At 36.2% G+C, this 18,106-nt stretch overlaps 2 protein-coding genes across 2 annotated transcripts in view; both read left to right on the top strand.

Annotated features, from left to right (window-relative positions):
* Positions 1-13,536, top strand: part of LOC128579361 (POTE ankyrin domain family member A-like) — a 29,013-nt gene extending 15,477 nt beyond the window's left edge. Inside the window, exons 3-6 of the mRNA XM_053581497.1 lie at positions 4,526-4,559; positions 5,013-5,154; positions 13,181-13,240; positions 13,520-13,536. Coding sequence (XP_053437472.1) covers positions 4,526-4,559; positions 5,013-5,154; positions 13,181-13,240; positions 13,520-13,536 — 253 coding nt within the window. The remainder of the gene's footprint in view (positions 1-4,525; positions 4,560-5,012; positions 5,155-13,180; positions 13,241-13,519) is intronic.
* Positions 13,537-16,809: 3,273 nt separating this feature from the next.
* The window catches only part of LOC128579375 (ankyrin repeat domain-containing protein 26-like), a 32,017-nt gene continuing 30,720 nt past the window's right edge, over positions 16,810-18,106 (top strand). The window contains exon 1 of the mRNA XM_053581506.1: positions 16,810-17,219. Within this exon, the coding sequence (XP_053437481.1) occupies positions 16,812-17,219 (408 nt within the window). The 5' untranslated portion in view covers positions 16,810-16,811. The remainder of the gene's footprint in view (positions 17,220-18,106) is intronic.

The following is an 18,106-nucleotide window of genomic DNA, read 5'->3' as shown; positions in this document are numbered from 1 at the left end:
TCTTGATGATGTTGAGCTAGGGAAAAATTTTATGACAAAGACTTTAGGGCCCATCATAACAACAACAAAAATTAACAAATGGACTTAATTAAGCTGAAAATCTTCTGCATCACTAAGGACACAACAAGGAAAGCAAGAAGATAATCTTCAGAATGGTAAAAGATATTTGCCAGGGCATGAATCTGACAAAGGACTGATAACTAGAATCTACAGAGAACTCAAGTTAATCGAAAGAAAAAGAGTAAACAATCTCATCTACCTCGGGGCAAGAGATACAAACAGAACCTTCTCTGACAAAGACAGACAAATGGCTAAGAAACATTTGAAAAATGCTCATCTTCCCTGATCATCAGAAAAATATAAATAATAACTACCCTGAGATACCACCTAACCCCAATGAGAATAGCACACATCACAAAGTCTTAAATCTGCAGATGCTGGTGTGGATATGGAGAGAAGGGAACACTTTTACAGTGCTGGTGGTACTGAAAACCAGTACAACCTTTTTGGAAGGAAGTATGGAGAATCCTCTAAGAACTCAAACTAGCCCTCCCATTTAGTCCTGCATTTCCTTAATGAGGCATCTAGCCACATGGAAAAAAAATTGTACTAAACATTTGCACTGGACATTTGCAGCTCAATTTACAATTGCCAAACTGTGGAAAAAACCTAAATGCCCATAAACTGAGGAATGGATTAACAAGCTGTAGTTTCTGTATGCCATGAAATACTATTGTGTCATTTAAAAAGATGGAGATTTTACATCTTTTTTACTAACCTGTATGGAGGTGGAACACATTTCTCTTCACAAAGCATCAGAAGAGTGGAGAAGAAAGAATGCAATGTACTCAATTCTAATAAGAAGGCTGTAAGTGGTCTAATAGAAGGTGGGGGTAGGGAAATGAGGAATGGGGAGAGGGGCGGAGTCAGTATGGTAAGGGGTCACAGTGTATGGCACACCTCTTGGGGGTGGAACACAATTACAAGAGGGAGTTTACCTAACAACTTCAATCAGTGTAACCTAATTCTTTGTACCCTTAATAAATTTCAAACAATAAAAATAAAATAAATACATAAATGAATAAATAGTAAAATTGAAGTTAGAACAAGGTTCTTTTATAGGATTGCTCAATGCTCACCTGTGAAGCCCAAGGATGGCTCAGAGAAGGTGTCCTTAGCTATGGATCATCCCCAGAATCTCTTAATTATGGGTGAAGCTCTTGATCTTGAAACCTATAAAGCAAAGAAAAAGAATGGAGAACCTCATGCACAGATGGTTAATTTGTGAAACTCTGAATACTTGAGTGTCACATCCAGGCTCAGTACTGGAAACTCAGTGCACAACAGGCTGACCTGCAGTCCACCTTATCCAGAGGATAAATTTCAAAGAAATTTGTCTGCAAAGTCACCAGCCTTGAAGAATGGCTATGTCAAGATGGTTTTTACCACTGAGGAGTTTCTTCCGCGTCCTATGTGGCCTCAGTTGTAGCAGCTGTTGTGCCTACGAAGATGATTCAAACCACTCCGAGCAATATGGTTGTCATAGGTGCAGACTTGATCATACAGGAAACAAAACAAATACTCAGAATGCCCCCAGAAGAGCTTGTCTTGCTCTGTGGAGTTCAAAGAATTGAGGGATCTGCCACTGAGTGAAGCCAGAAGCCTGTAGCATTTAGTCAAGGCCATGACTACAGGGATCATGGGAAGCCCCAAACCTGCCATGCAGTCTGTATTGGCATCGGCCCTCTTAAAACAACAGAAGCAGCAAATGTTGTAGATGAGGGAAAGGAAATCAGAAGCTTTTTGGAGACAATTTCTCCAAGGCTGAAATGAAGTCAAGAGCCTGGCTCTGCCATCCTCATCTTAATAGCCCAATGCCCAATCTTCATGGATGGGGACTGATTTCCCCAGGGTGGAAGGCAGCCTGACCAGGTGGATGCCCAAGATTGGGTGTGGCATCTCAAAAGGAAATGACATTCTCTTTTCTGATGAGTCACAACCACCAAAACCAAAACTGAGTGCTTTAACAGAAACAAAAAAACTTGGCTGCTATCACCAAATTATGAGCAAAGGCCAGCTTCTTACAGAAACACAGCAAATTAGCCTCAAAATGATACAAAAGGATTCCCAGTATACCATGGGAGTGATGAAATGTGTAGAAAAGAACACCATGTTTTCTTCCCAAGCTGAGGATGAATTGGAGCCTGCCATGAAGAAAAGGAGAGAGCAGTTTGCCTGACTGGTATCTGAGTAATTTCAGGAAATTCTAAAAGTAAAGTCAAAGTGCACAGGTGTCTTGCAAGAGGCTGAGGCTGAGCTGCATAAATGCTATTTTGAGGCACTGGCGAAAAAAGAACAAATGGAAGAAAAGATGAGAAACATCAGAGAAGTGAATTGTCTGGTCGTGACATGCAAAATGGGCATCTACACCCATCTCCATGTGCTGGAGACCTGTGTCAGTGAGCAGCACGACCTCCACTGGCTCAATGGCATGAAAAAGTTTTTCAAGTGTCCCTGTGGGGACAGACTCCCACACAAGCACTGCATTAATCATGGCCTCTAAAAAAAAGGGAGGGAATGCTAAAAGAAAACTCTGGTCCAAATATCAGAGGAGAAATTTTGTTACCAAGAGGAGAACACGCCAAATTTCTAAATAGCCTCAAATAACCCTAACGTCATTTGCCTCAATCTTTTTTTCTTCATGTGGCTATGGAAAGGCCAAAGATGGACTCCGGATTGCCTTTGTTTCTGACTGACACCAGCAAAAACGCATGCACAGATGGTTCAGTTGTGTGGGCTTGACACCAAATTTAACATTGATGTTTAAGTGGAAAACCAGAATATTGTCTTCCCTGTTCTCACTACAGTGTTGTGACAACATTACAGTTTTCACAGAAATTTTTGGCCCCAAACTGGCAGGTAAACCAAGAGATGTGTTTCTGTACCTCTTGGTTATACACTCCTTTATCTCAATGAAGTTCCAGTGTTACATGGAGATAAAAATATACGTAGTATAATGACATTAACAATAGCAGCATTGTGATTTTATGAGATACTCTAAATTATCAAAGGTATTACCTTTATAGCCTAGACAAGGGAAGATTTTGATTATGTACAATAGAAAAATAAATGATTGACAGTTTATCTCAGATAACACTTTTTTGTATCATAAATTTATAAAGCTTGAAAACCACGTTTCTTTGTACCAATAGTGTCATGGACGTGTATTGTATACTCAATAAGTATTTGTTGAATACACGAATAAACAGTGGAATAGATAATTTAGTGCTGATGAGGAATTTTCTTTAGAAAAATAAGTTTTGAACTTGTTGAAAGTAGGTTTCTCTAATTGCCTAGATACAACGATATGAAGGCTTTTAGTTTTTAAAAAATATGTGAGATTTACAAAATTTTGTTTATAATTATGGCCATAAAAAGAATGATTATATTGATTTATCTACTATCCTATCATTTAAGAGCAGTTGACAATAAATTTGATTTTCACAACAGGGTATGAAGCTCATGTGTTGGAGCCAGAATTCTGGGGTTTGAATGTGTGGTCTCTACTGACCATCTGTATGTGGTGGGCAAATTACTTGGTGTTCTGAGCCTAGTCTCCTCCTTTATAAAACCATACAGGATGATAACATCTGTAAAACGGTAGCTACATCACAGAGCTCTGTAAGGATTCACATTAATTAAATACATATACAGTGCTTTAAATACTACATAGTAATTACATAGTAAGTTGTGAAAGTACAGATGAAAAACATTATTATTATTATTGTTCTTTTTTTAAGACAGAGTCTCACTTTGTAACACTTGGTAGAATGCTATGGTGTCACAGCTCACAGCAACCTCCAACTATTAGGCTTACGCGATTCTCTTGGTCAACTTCCCAAGTAGCTGGGACTACAGGGCCCGACCACAATGCCTGGCTATTTTTAGTGACATTGTCTCACTCTCGCTCAGGCTAGTCTTGTACTCATGAGTTCAGGCAGTTCACTGCCTCTGCTTCCCAGAGTGCTGGGATTACAGGTGTGAGCCACAGCTTCTGGCCTTGAATTTAACATTATTAACATTATTACAAACATTTAACATTATTAAAAAAAGAATTTCCCTCATATAAGTATGTTAGAAAGATAATGCAAATAAAAATAAGTATTAGTGCCTGTAAATTACCATATTTATTAAAAAGGAGAGTGACAAACACCTGGTATATTTCTATCAAATAATGCAAGAAGTATGATTGTCCTTTCTCTTTTTCAGAAGGCTTGATCTAAATGTAATTCTTTGTTAGGATGTTATGTAGTATGTTTTCTTTGTCTCTTAATGTTACTGTTTATACTTCAATCCCTCTTGTAGAAAATGATTGATTTTACATTATGTATTAAAAACCCTAAAAACTCTATAAGTAGGAGAAATAAATGACAAATGCAGATATTTTATTAAACAGCAATTGTTTTAGATATTTTGCATTTTGAATATTTCCTATTTGCTAAAAGGAATTGTTTGTGTTTTTTAGGCCTACAAAGAGAACATCTAAGAACAAGAACAAGGTATTATTAAAAAATCATCAAATATGTCATTATTTGAAAATATAAAGTTAAAGTAAAAACAGAGTCTTTTGCTATAAAGACATTTCCTTTAAAAACTGATTAAGGAACCATAGCCATAGGTAAAAGTGTCATCCTTTTAGCACACATCAGTACTTTACAAAATATCTGTGGTTTTGCTCATATAAAAAATGAATAATTTTTTTCATTCCTGAGATACTTTACGAAGAAGAGTATTTTCCAGCTCCATCCATGTAAACATAAAAGAAGTAAAGTGGTACAAATAATCAACACATTGAATCCCAAAATGGCATAAATGTGTTTATGATCTATGTACAAATAACTTATTAAAAAAGCAAGAAAAGAAAAGAAAATGGATAACTATCACTTCTGTACATTTAGACTATGCTGTAAACATTTGGGGGACATTTTGAAGCACTGTTCTTTATTTTATAGGTGAAAAAACAAATACACACTATGGATGACCATGATAACTTAACCTGTTCATCTGAGGGAGACTCAGAGGATTATGAGTTGCCTTCTGTTAATTATAAGAATTTGACATTTCTTGCTAAACAACATGGAAAGCACTATAAAGGTAGGACCAGTGCATGAGTGTAAGACCTTTTTATGTGTCCTACAGTAGCATATGCATTGCTTAGCACTGCACCATAGAGCACACATGTATTATGGTAACATTAATCTCAGAAATGGCTTTATGTTCATGTAGAATGAGAACTACATTATGTTATGAACTCAGTCAAAGAGTTCTGAGAATCCACTGTACTTCTCTCAGTGTAAATGGCACCCACGTGTGTTGCTGACCCTACTTCTCTCTTACACTTTCCCAAGATCAGGTTGCCATTATCTCCCACTCGGAATGCTAGGGTAACCTTAGAACTGCTTTCCTCACAACCCCATCTCCTGAGGCCATGCTCTACTCTGCAACCATTATGTAAATATATCATCAATCCTCTGTGAGTTGACCACTCAAGGGACTATAACGAACTGTTCAACACATGGAGATGGCCAACATAAGGAACTAGGCCTACTGTACAGATACGTATGTGTGGTGGATGTGTGGTCAACTTGAGGTCAAATTGAGGTGGTCAATGCAGGGAGGTGGTCAACTATGGAGGGCCTACTGTACTTTTAAAAATGAGGATCCCATCGTGTTAAAAATCCTTGTTGAAAATACATCTACCACTTCTCATTATTATAAGATTAGAGATCTCAACTCTAGCATTATCTTGCTAGAGTTGTGCCTGGCTGTTCTTTCTTTGTGTGTTTCAGCCACTGTCTTAGGTGTTTGTTCCTGCTTTCAATGGCTTCAGAGAGGCATAATTAGTATATGAAGAAATGTGCAATATCATAAGTTTTGAAATATACAAGTGAACCCATGGCCATAATAAGAGAGTTAACATATTCATCACCCACAGCACTCTCCTCCTGGCGTTTTACATTCCCTTATTTTAGAACCTGCTAAATTACTTTCCATAGTATTCATAGTATTTGTACCATTTTCCATTCCTGACAGCAGTCCATGACAGTTCCATTCTCTCTGCATCTTTACACTCAGTATATCATTGTTTTTAATTTTAGGCATTCTGATGTGCATGCATTGTGCATACAATTTTGGTTTCAATACACAGCATCCTAATGACTCATAATGTTGAGCATCCTTTCATGCCCATGTGCATATTTGCCATCTGTTCATCTTCAATGAGCTGTCTTTGCAAATTTCTTGCCATTTAAAAAATTAGACTGTTCTTCTCTTTGTTGAGTTTTAAGAGTTCTTTATATATTCTGGATACAGTTTCTTTACTAGCTTTGTTTTTTGGTAAGGAATCTTTCCTGGTTTGCATTCCAAGGAATGTTTCCAAACGTTCCAAAAAATGTTTCCCAGTGTTCATTTTTTTTTTTTTTTTGTAGAGACAGAGTTTCACTTTATGGCCCTCGGTAGAGTGCCGTGGCGTCACACAGCTCACAGCAACCTCCAACTCCTGGACCTAGGCGATTCTCCTGCCTCAGCCTCCCAAGTAGCTGGGACTACAGGCGCCCGCCACAACGCCCGGCTTTTTTTTGTTGCAGTTTGGCCGGGGCAGGTTTTGAACCCGCCACCCTGGTATATGGGGCCGGCACCCTGCTCACTGAGCCACAGGGGCCACGCCCCAGTGTTCATTTTTTAATAGTATTCCAATGAATTCTGGTTTATCTGTTTGTTTAATAATGGCTTTTGTTTTGTCCTATTTAAGAATGGTCTACCTAGTGCAAGGTCATAAATAATTTATCCTATACATCTAAAAGTTTTACAGTTTTTGTTGTTACATTTAAGCTTATAATCCTTCTTGAATTCCTCTTTGTTCATGGTTTGAGGTATGGATTTCAGTTCAATTTGGGGATGTGGAACTCCAGTTTGTTCATATGCCAAAAAAGCCATTGTTGCTCTGGTGCATTGACGTTGCACCTTTGTTGAAAACAAGTTGTCTGTACACATGCTGGTCTGTTTCTGGATGTTCTGTTGTGTTCCCCTAATCTATAGGTGCTCCTCAAATATACAGCTATGTCCTGATAAAACCATCATAATTAAAAATCCATTTCATGCCCCCAATAAGTCCACCAAAAAGTTGAAAAATTCTAAGTCAAACCATCTTAAGTTTGGCTGCCATTATACAAGTTGAGCATCCCTACTCCAAAACTCTGAAATATGAAAGGCTACTAAATCTGAAATTTTTTTAATTTTTTTATTTATTCCTTTTTTTGAGACAGAGTCTCACTATGTTGTGCTCAGTAGAGTGCCATAGCGTTACAACTCACAGCAACCTCAAACTCTTGTGCTTAAGCAATTCTCAGGTACCTCAGCCTCCCAAGTAGCTGGGACTCCAAGCACCTGCCACAATGCCTGGCTATTATTGTTGCTGTTGTCACTGTTATTTACTTGGCCTGGGCCAGGTTAGAACCTGCCACCCTCGGTGTATGTGGCTAGCGCCATAACCACTGTGCTATTGGCACCAAGCTGTACATGTGAAACTTAAGGAGTGTCAATATAATACCACAAGGGGAAAATTCCATACCTGACCTCATGTACACAAACATTGTTCATGCACAAAATTATTCAAAAGCCTGTAGAAAATTATTCTCAAACTATTGCAAGATGTATATAAAACCTAGGTGTAATTTCGTGTTTAGATTTAGGTTTCATCCCCAAGATGATCTTATTTTATGTATACGTATGTTTCAAGATCTGAAACACTTTTGCTCTCAAGCGTTTTGGATAAGGGACACTCAAGCTGTGTCTGTTTCATGTTGTTCTAGTTAATAAGGGTTCATATAGTTCCTAAAAGCACCCCTTCAATTTGGTTATATTTTTCAGGGTTATTTTGGTGCATAAATGTTAGAATACCTTGTCAATTACAAACAAGTTACTGGGTGGCGCTTGTGGCTCAGTGGGCAGGGCGCCAGCCCCATATACCGATGGTGGCGTGTTCAAAGGACGGTTGCAGCCTGGCCCCGGCCAAACTGCAAATAAAAAAAGCCAGTAGTGGGCGGCGCCTGTGGCTCAGCGGGTAGGGCGCCGGTCCCATATGCCGGAGGTGGTGGGTTCAAACCCAGCCCCGGCCAAATTAAAAAAAAAAAAAAAAAAAAAAAAGCCAGTAGTTGTGGCAGGTGCCTGTAGTCCCAGGTACTCAGGAGGCTGAAATAAGAGACTCACCTAAGGCCTGGAGTTGAAGGTTGCTGTGAGCTGTTGCCCTACCAAGGGTAACAATGTGAGACTCTGTCTCTACAAAAATGAACAAACAAACAAAAAGAAGCAAACAAACAAACAAAAAACAACTTACTGGCCTACTAGGAATTAGGTTGTGCTTATGATGCTTCTATAGGTTAATTTGGAGATAATTGACTTCTTAACAATAATGAATTATTTCATTCCTGAATAAAGTGCATTACTTTATTTGTGAAGGTCATATTTAATTTTCTCAGCTAACATTTTGTGCTATGGAGTATATACATCCTCCCTATTTTATTGCATTTATCTGTATTTTATGTTGTTATAAATGACATTTTAAACATTTTTGCTTTTATATTTTAATGCTAATTGTATTTGGACATACAGGTGATTTCTATATGTTGATTTTGTATCATCAACTTACTCAACTCATTTATGACTTGTAGTACCTTCTTTGATAGATTCATTGAGATTTTCTAAATGGACTGTATGTTGTCAAAGCTTTGCTTTCTCAAACTACTTTCTTCATGGATGTGGAGAAAAGGGAACAATTCTGCACTGCTGTTGGGAATGCAAGCTAATACATTCTTTTTGGAAAGAAGTTTGGAGAACACAGGGAACCAAAAGTAGACTTGCTATATGATCCTCCAATTCCTCTCCTATATCCAGATGACCAAAAATCATTATACAACAAAGATATTTGCAGAATGTTTATTGCAACCAATGCATAATTGCCCAATCATGGATGAAGCCCAACCGCCCATGAATGGATTAATAAACTGTGGTATATGTATACCATGGAATGTTATGCAGCCTTAAAAAAACATGGAGACTTTAGCTCTTTTATGTTTACATGGATGGAGCTGGAACATATTCTTCTTAGTAAAGTATCTCAAGAATGCAAGAAAAAGTATCCAATGTACTCAGTACTTTTGAGAAACCAATATGCAATCACCCCCACTTTCATATGAAAGATAAAACACAACTATCACCCAGAATGAAGGAGGAAAGAGGAGAGTGAGGGGAGGGGAGGGGTCAGGTAATTTGGGGGTGCAGGTAATTTCAAGGGTACATGTCAAATCTATTAAGAGTAGAGTATAAATACGTCTTAACACAATAAGTAAGTAAGTGAGGTGAAGGTTATAGTAAACAGTTTGATGTAAGCATTCCAAATTATATATAAAATCAGCACATTGTACCCCAGAAATGCATTAATGTAAACAGTTATGATTTAATAAAAAATTATTGAGAAATAAAAAAAGATTGTAAATATTTTAAACCTGTTGTAAAGCAAACTCTGATGTAGCTCATCAATTCTGTCATTATTGTATAACAGTAGTCATAGAGCAGTCAATACAGACATTAATGAACATCTGCATTATCATAAAACAAAGCTAGCTCACAGGTTGGAGTTCACTCACCCTAGCATGTGATCATGGTTGTAAATAAAGATCACATTTTACTTCTTCCTTCCAATTAGGATGCCTTTGATTCCTGTTTCTGGCTCACTGTACTGGCCAGAATCTTCAGTGCAATGCTGAATGACAGCACTGAAAGCAGCATTCCTGTGTTGTTCCTGGTCTTAGAGAGAAAGCATTCAGTTCTCTCCATGACATCTGTTAGCTGAAAGTTTATCACAGGTGCTCCTTGTCATGCTGAAGAAGTTCCTTTATATTCTTAGTTTGCTGAGAGTGTTTTTAAATTAAGAATGAGTATTAAATTTTTTCTCATGCCTCCGTCTACTGAGATGGTCCTATAATTCACTTTTGATTTGTAATATGGTGAATAACAGGGATTTTTGAATGTTAAATTAACCCTGTGTTCCTGGGATAAACCTCATTTGTTTATAAGGTATTATCCTTTTAATATATCTTTGAATTTTATTTGTTAACATTTAGTTTAGATTTTTTTTAAAGATTTCATTTCTTTTAGAGCCATCTTATTTTATTTATTATTTCAGATTAATATGAGGGTAGATGCCTAGTAATGGGATTGTGGGATATCTGGAAGGTCTGATTTGAGTTCTTTGAGGATTCTCCATACTTCTTTCCAAAGAGGCTGCATTAGTTTTCACTCCCACCAAAAGTGTAAAGCATTGATAATGAACTCCATTCTGAAAGACAGTCAACATAAACAGAGTTATGAGACACTTATACACCAAGGTTGTGAAACCTTAATGAGGGGCTTGTACAGTACTACCAACATAAGCACACGGTTGTGAGTTTGTAAACTTAATTGTCAGGCTTCATATGTCATTCTGTGACTTTCTTTTATTTGCTCAGTATTTGTGAGATCAATCCATATTGACACAAGTATATTTGGTTTAATTTATTTTGCTTTTTATAATATTCCATCACATAAGTGCTGCAACATCAAACTCTTTGAAAGCTGTTATGATACTCCTAATGGCTTTTGTATTATGTAGACATATCCACAGATATTTATTATGTTTTTTATTAATATTGAAACAATTAAAATACAAAACCAGGGTTTATATGTTTATTTATTTGGTAAAAACATCCAACCTATATGGGGCACTGATATTTGATATCCAAAATATTTCCAAGAAACATTCACTTATTTCAGGCCCAAATTGACTTTATCTTCCAATAATTCCTTGTAATTCATCTACTGCCATTCACTTGTGTTTTACTGAAATTCATCTTCCATATAGAATTTAGAGTGATTTACTTCGGTGAAAATGGGATAATTAATATCTCTTTGAAATACTAATATCCAAGCACATGAAATTTCATAGAAGGATTTCTGCTATCTCTTCCTTGTCTGCATTTTTTGCTGGCATCCATGAGCTTCTAGAATGCCTGGCTCACCAATCCCTCTACTGTAGACAAATACATATACATATGTTTTTTCAGGATTTTTTCTCTCTCGCTTTCTGCTTCCTCTCCTGCTCTCATCCTTTCCTGGCCCCTACGCCTTTAATTTGGCTCATCTAAGTGTCAACTCAGACATGATCTCTGGAAAACTCATTTTTGACAGTTTTATTTATATTCCTTCCAGCTACAGCATCAATAATTATTCAGTAAAACAGATAAAGAGTGTTCCAGAAGTTTTGAAATATTGTGCTTACAGTCCAGGGGCAAAGGGTAGAGACATGGCAAGAAACGACTTACAGTTTAGGTAGGAACATTGCAGTGGAGATGACACTAGAGTACTAAGGCAGCCCTGAGGATGGAGGTGCCTATTTATCTGGCGAAACAGCAGGAATCAATGAAGGCTTCATGTAGCAGTCTAAGGCCTTAAAAGATGAAAATAAAATTGTTAGAATAGCAGAGGAAATCTTTTCATATGTAACAAACAGGATGTACACTGATGGAAATATAAAAAGTAACAGAAGTTTGTGAATTATTAATAAAACAACATGCACAGCATGCTGTTGAACGGTACTATTATGAAGTAGAGAACAATCTACAATGTTATTTTATATGTGTATTGTATATTTAAATTCTGTTTTTCTTCTAACATTATATGTATATACATTAGGTGGATAAATCTGTGAGTAAATCTGTGATATGTCTGTATTTGTTGAACCTAGTGACATCTAGTTCCCTTTGGGTGGTTTTGTGAAGTTTTGGATAATTAGAAGTATTTTTTCATCAAAGGTTTCTCATAGATCACAAATATCTCAGTTTTGTGAATATTTTCTTTCATGATATCTAATCTTTTTTTTTTTTTTTTTTTTTTTCCTATCTGGTGTAGTCTGCCTCTCTGACATTACAATTTACACGTCTATCAGTACAGGTTTTTTTAATTTTTAATTTCTTCCATGTCTATACTTATCTTCTTAAGATTTACATAGGGATAGGGTTGCATTACTTTAAAACAGCTTGTCCCTTTCTGCTGTTGCTTTTATAATTTGAGATAATACCCTATGCAAGAGGCAAGATGTATTTCATGATTATCTTATGCAGTCTGTGTTTTTCCATCCTTCATTATGAGAATGGACACTTCCTGGCACTATATGAGCACCGGGCTTGGTTTACCTTGATGTTGTTTAGATAATTTTTCTCTTAGTCTCAAATAATTCCTAGCACACATGCACAGTTGACTATTCTGATAAATACCTGAGAGGGGAATCTCCACACATCTCCTGGATTCTTTCACTATACTGCTTTCTCCTCTTCAGTTGCTATCCTGTGATCACTGTCTGCTTTGGTCTTTTCAGACTGTCCTTTCTCAACAACAATTAGGGGAGTCTGGTAGCGTGTAGGTCAGGCTTTTTCTTTTTTTTATTTTTTTTCTCCAGGTGTGCTTTCCTGAAAACTCTGTTAAGACAGGGATCTGGGGCATTCCCAAGGCTTCCTTCTCTTGTTTTCTATTTTTCAAAGATCTTTGTCTTTGTTGCCTAAATTCTACTATCTTAATAATAACTGTTTAATGTGTTTTGGCTGGGTTTTTTTTGGGGGGGTAAGGGGAAAGATGGAAAATCAACACCTGTTCCTCTGTCTTGGCTAGAAGGAGATTGCAGTTGAACTTCAGCACATGCTATGGACTGGCCAGCATGCTTTTATTCTTGCTTTACTTTACTGCTTGCTTCTCATCCTTCATTTGTCAGTACGGCCATCTCTTCCTCAGAGAAATCTTCCCTGGGCCCAGTATATATTAAATTCTCTTACATAACATACTAATTTTCTTACAGAATCTATCTGAATTAATAATTGTCACTGTTTTGTCTTTTTTTTTTTCTTCACTTTACTTCAAGCTAAATAAGAGCAGAGGTCCTGTCTAGTCTGTAGAGCTCAGTATCACATGTCCGCCACGGTACCCACTGGGTTATATATGTATAATGTGTGAGTGAGTGACTGTGAGAATGTGAAGCCCTTTGTATATAAAAACTGTTCCTGTATTCTCTTTCTTTTTTTTCATACTGATATAGATTCTTTTAACCAATTGGAAATTCAAAACACAGCTCTTCCCTATAAGAGCCATGCAGAACGTAATAAAAATTTTTATAAAAAACTTACAGATAATATCAAAGCACTGGAAACTATGATTATTTTTCTAAAAATGAAGCTATCTAAAACGAAAGGAATAAACTTACAGTTATACCATCAAAGATGTGAATGGGAGCAAAAACTCCACAGTTTGAGGTATGAAATCCTAGCTTTAAAGAAACATTTGAACTATTTATTTAGAACTATTTATTTGAAATATTTATTTATTTATATATTGGAGAATTTTTGACATTGCTGACATATCATCTGGTATTTAATAGGAGAGAAGTCATCTTAGTCTTCTGCGGTATAAAATTCTTGGAAATAATAAAATAAGTTCTTAATTGTAATTACAATTACTGATAATTAAATGTATATTCTTTTAAATCATAATTCTAATAACTATATTAGAAGTTCACCTTAGGGAAATCTCCTTTTATTTAACAAATTGAATTTGGAATTTTAAATATTTGTATTATAATTAATACTGTTATGAACATTTTTACACAAGTCTTAATTTTCAAATTATATGCCTTTAACATATTCTTCAATATAGAATTCTTGGGTTAAAGTAATCTAATGAAAATGGCTTTGATCAATATTTTGAAATGGTTCTCAGGAATGTTTATGCAAATTTATAACTCAACCAACAGAGTTTCAATTGGCCTTTTTCAACCCAGAAGAAGTTTCTTAAGGAAATTACATAGTTTGTTTTCATAATGCAGGGAATGAAAAGGAAAATGGAAAGTGACTACTGATTCGCTTGTTCAACATCTCTCCTACACAGATAAAATTAATTTAAACTTTTGTGTTGAAAACATACATTATTCTTCATTGTTTTTTTTTTTTTTTTTTTTTTTTTTTTTTTGTAGAGACAGAGTCTCACTGTACTGCCCTCGGGTAGAGTGCCGTGGCATCACACGGCTCACAGCAACCTCTAACTCTTGGGCTTACGCGATTCTCTTGCCTCAGCCTCCTGAGCAGCTGGGACTACAGGCGCCCGCCACAACACCCGGCTATTTTTTGTTTGCAGTTTGGCCTGGGCTGGGTTTGAACCCACCACCCTCGGCATATGGGGCCGGCGCCCTACTCACTGAGCCACAGGCACCACCCTATTCTTCATTGTTTAATTAAATATTAGACCTTGTCTTTCCCCAAAAGGAATTTCAGAATTGTTTATAATATATACCAGCATCAACAAGTACCTTGAAATTATCACTCAAAACAGAAACACAGAACACGTGGGTAGCAAATATAAAAATAGCAGTCTGCAATTATATGTTGTGTGAGAGACATCGGAATGAGTTCTCTTACACTGCCAGTCACTTTCAGGAATGCTTGTGTTGTTTTGTGGAGATGAACATTTCCCTCCAGTGAATTCATAAACTTATTTATAAATGGTAAATTTTGGTTAGTTTACACTCCATGATCTGTCCCAGTTTGGGAGTAACTATGACTATGTAAAAAAGTAATTTTCAACTTATACATTTGAAAATTTTCAATATCCTTTTCAAGAGTAACTAAACTAACAGAAACTTACCAATTAGGAGAATGTTCTTTCACATCTACTTTTCATGTGTACATGTCTTTTGGGAGAAAATGAAGTGAGATATTCAAAACCTTAGAACTAGAAAAAACAAATATTCAAGAAAACAGACATTTTATTAGATAATCAATGAATAGATGAAGAGTCAGGTCTCAAAATGAACTTTTCGCTAACAAAATGAATTTTAAGATAAGTATATTTAACTGCAGATTCACACTAAAAGAAATGGAAGAGATGAGAAAAAATGATTCTATAGCATTTGAACAAATTAAGGAAAAGTTAACAAGAGAAATAGAGCAACATAGAAAAGAAGTTGCGATAAAAGAAGAATTGGAACACAGACTGAGAGCCCAAAATGTGGAGTTGGGGACCCTTAGAAATAATCTGGAGGTAAATTAATCTTTGGTTAACATCACATTTATTATTTTACTTCATCACTATTAGTTGTGATGTCTCTTTGATTCAATGCTTATTGTTTAGTTATAAAACAAACCAAAATCTTGCCTTAAAAATTAACTATGATATTTATAGCTAAAGTTGTTTATTATAAATCTTGGCATCCAAGTAGTATCTTATTTCAATACAAAGAATTTTTTAAAATAATATACCATAATATATACTTAATGATGACTTATTAGGTGTTTTGTTCCTAGTAAAATAGTTCAGTGATTTTTCCCCTATTTCACATTTATTACAACTTCAAACATTATGAAGAGGAAAGAAACAAAATGTATTGTAATCTAAAGTAATCTCATGATTTTCTAAGAAGACCTCTGCAAATTTTATCTTATTTGTCATTTGTGTTTTGAAATATAAGGCTTATTTTGCATTTATCTATTTATTCCAGAGAGGTAACTGTGATTTGGTAGATGAGCCTCATGGGTTAGGATCAGAAGACTGAGGAAAATCCTACAAGGGGCTTATACGTTTAATCTCTCCTTTTCAGAATTGTGATCAGTAACTGAGTTAATTGATATATAGAGAAATGCTTTGCACAGTGCCTAGATTTGTCATTTATCAATAGATATAATTGTAATAACTTGGGATAAAAATGTTAGAAGAGTAGATATCTATAGAATGCTCTCAGAAAAAAAACTTAAAGAACGTTGGCAAATTTTGCCTGTTCTAGTGTACGCAGAGCTGAGGCTCCTACTATAGAGGGGGATGTAGTTTAGACACCAGAGTGTACACCCAACTTTCTAGTGTGTCACAGTTATTAGAGTTTTGTGCATTTGGATTTGTTGTCATTCAAAGAAAGCCTTTTCCAATTTGGAGATTCATAAAAATTCTTTACTGATTTCATTTTTGCTTTCACAGATTCATTGCATTCATGTAAATTTTTCAACTTTCAGGAATTTATGCTCTATAAGGTTTGAGGTTTGGATCCAGCTTCTTTGCCCAGTTAGCTGCTTTTTACAACCCTTTCATTTCGTAAATGTGCATGTTATTATTTACTTTCTGGGGAAATCGTGATATTTTATTGAGTGATAGATAAAAGTTTCCTTTCTTTTACTTAGAATTGTCAAAGGCATGAACATGAAAGAGATCTCCTGAACAAAGAAATTGTCAGACTAAGATTGAAAGTAGAAAGAATGAAAATGAACAATGAGGAGATAGACAAGAAACACTTGCGGGACTTGGAAATCATCAAAGACAAGACTGATGATCTTCAAAATGCTGTAAAGCTCAGTGAAGAAAGGTTAATGAAAGTAACAGCCCAGTATAATGGCCAGCTCAACATACTACGAGACGAGAATAAAGTGCTACAAGCCAAACTGAAGGAAGCGAAAGAAAACCAGGAAAAACTAGAAGCAGAACTTGAATCCCACCGTCTCAGACTGGCAGATGCTAACAGTGAGCGTCACCAAAGTCAGGTCTCCCAAAGAGACCTTGCCTTCATTGTCCAGAGAACAAAAGAAGAATGGTCTGGTACACTGGAGTATATGAACTCTCGTGCCGAAACCCTTTTCCAACAACTCTGTGATGCAGAAGAGAAATTCAGTTGCCTTCAAGCTGAGTTTTGTCACATGAAAGATGCTCTTCGAGAGAAGAGTTTTGCTCTAGAAGGTGCACAGAGAGACCTGATGGAAGCACAGTTTGAAAAGCAGAACATTCAACTGAAGTATCAAAGTGAACAAAGAACAGTGAGTATGTACATTGTAAAGCAGGAGTCTTTAGAGCAGAGACTGTCCGGACTGCAATGTAAAACTATGTCACTTCAACAACAGCTGGATGATGTTCACAAGGATTCTGCAGATAAAGAGAAGGCAAAACACAGCAGAGACAGCCCGTGTGCTGCAGTGGTGAAGGCTCTTGAAGTAGGGCATGAAAGGTACAGTCTGCTTTTGGAAGAGGAAAACAAGAAGTTGCTTGATGAATGCAATCACTTAAAAGAAAGGCAGTACCAATATAAAAAAGAGAAAGTGAAAAGAGAAGTAAGTATCAAGAAATAAACATTTTTCAAACTTCCAAAAAGAAAAGTGAAATGATATTTGGTAGTGACTAAGCATCGTATCTGGTTGAATGTGAGACTATCTAGATCTATATTTGTGATATCAGCCTAGAAACATACCTTGTTTCCAGCAAATAAAAGTTAGTGCTGAGAGATGTTTTACCTTGAGTAAAGACAGTGTGTCACTTACAACATTTTAAGAGTTTAAGTTATAAATTGTTAATAGACATAGAGTGAAAATGCTGAAATCATAATTTTAGTGTCTTTATGTTGCCTCATTTTAAGACAGAGCCGAAGCAGAAAAAAGTGAGTAGGAAGCTGAGTAGGGGTAGGAGTTGCAGAAGTTGAGATTAGGGAGGGAGGTGGAGGCCAGCTTACTTAGGGCCTGCAGGAGCCATTGGAATTTCACTTTTATTCTAAAATAGGGATTATTGGGAGAGTTTGAGCAGAGGACTGAATTTGTGAGAAACTTTGAGGCTGATCTGAGCTTCTAATCAAAAAGAAAGAAACCATTTTACAGGGTAGAATTTGCCACCACTATCCCATCCACATGCATATGAATCTTTTGTTATGCATTTCACATTCCTTTTAAGCCTTCAGTTGGTCCTTATGCATTTCACATTCATGAGGGGAGGAATGAATAGAGGACTGAATCTGTTGTCTGAGCAGTAGAATACTGACTTGGGGGGGAGGTAGCACTTTCCTTAGTGTCCTTAGCCAAATTTAGTGGTCAACAGGAATGTGTACACAGGAGGAAAAGAAGGTGAGTCAATGCAATGTATGTGATGATAATCTTCAAGGTATATATGTTAAAGTTAAATATTATTAACACATCCTAATAATAAAGTGTTTATAATATCTGCAACAAAA

The sequence above is a fragment of the Nycticebus coucang genome, unplaced genomic scaffold (genome assembly GCF_027406575.1).
Source record: "Nycticebus coucang isolate mNycCou1 unplaced genomic scaffold, mNycCou1.pri scaffold_49, whole genome shotgun sequence".
Taxonomy (NCBI): domain Eukaryota; kingdom Metazoa; phylum Chordata; class Mammalia; order Primates; family Lorisidae; genus Nycticebus; species Nycticebus coucang.
This window is presented reverse-complemented; position numbering and strand designations above follow the sequence as displayed.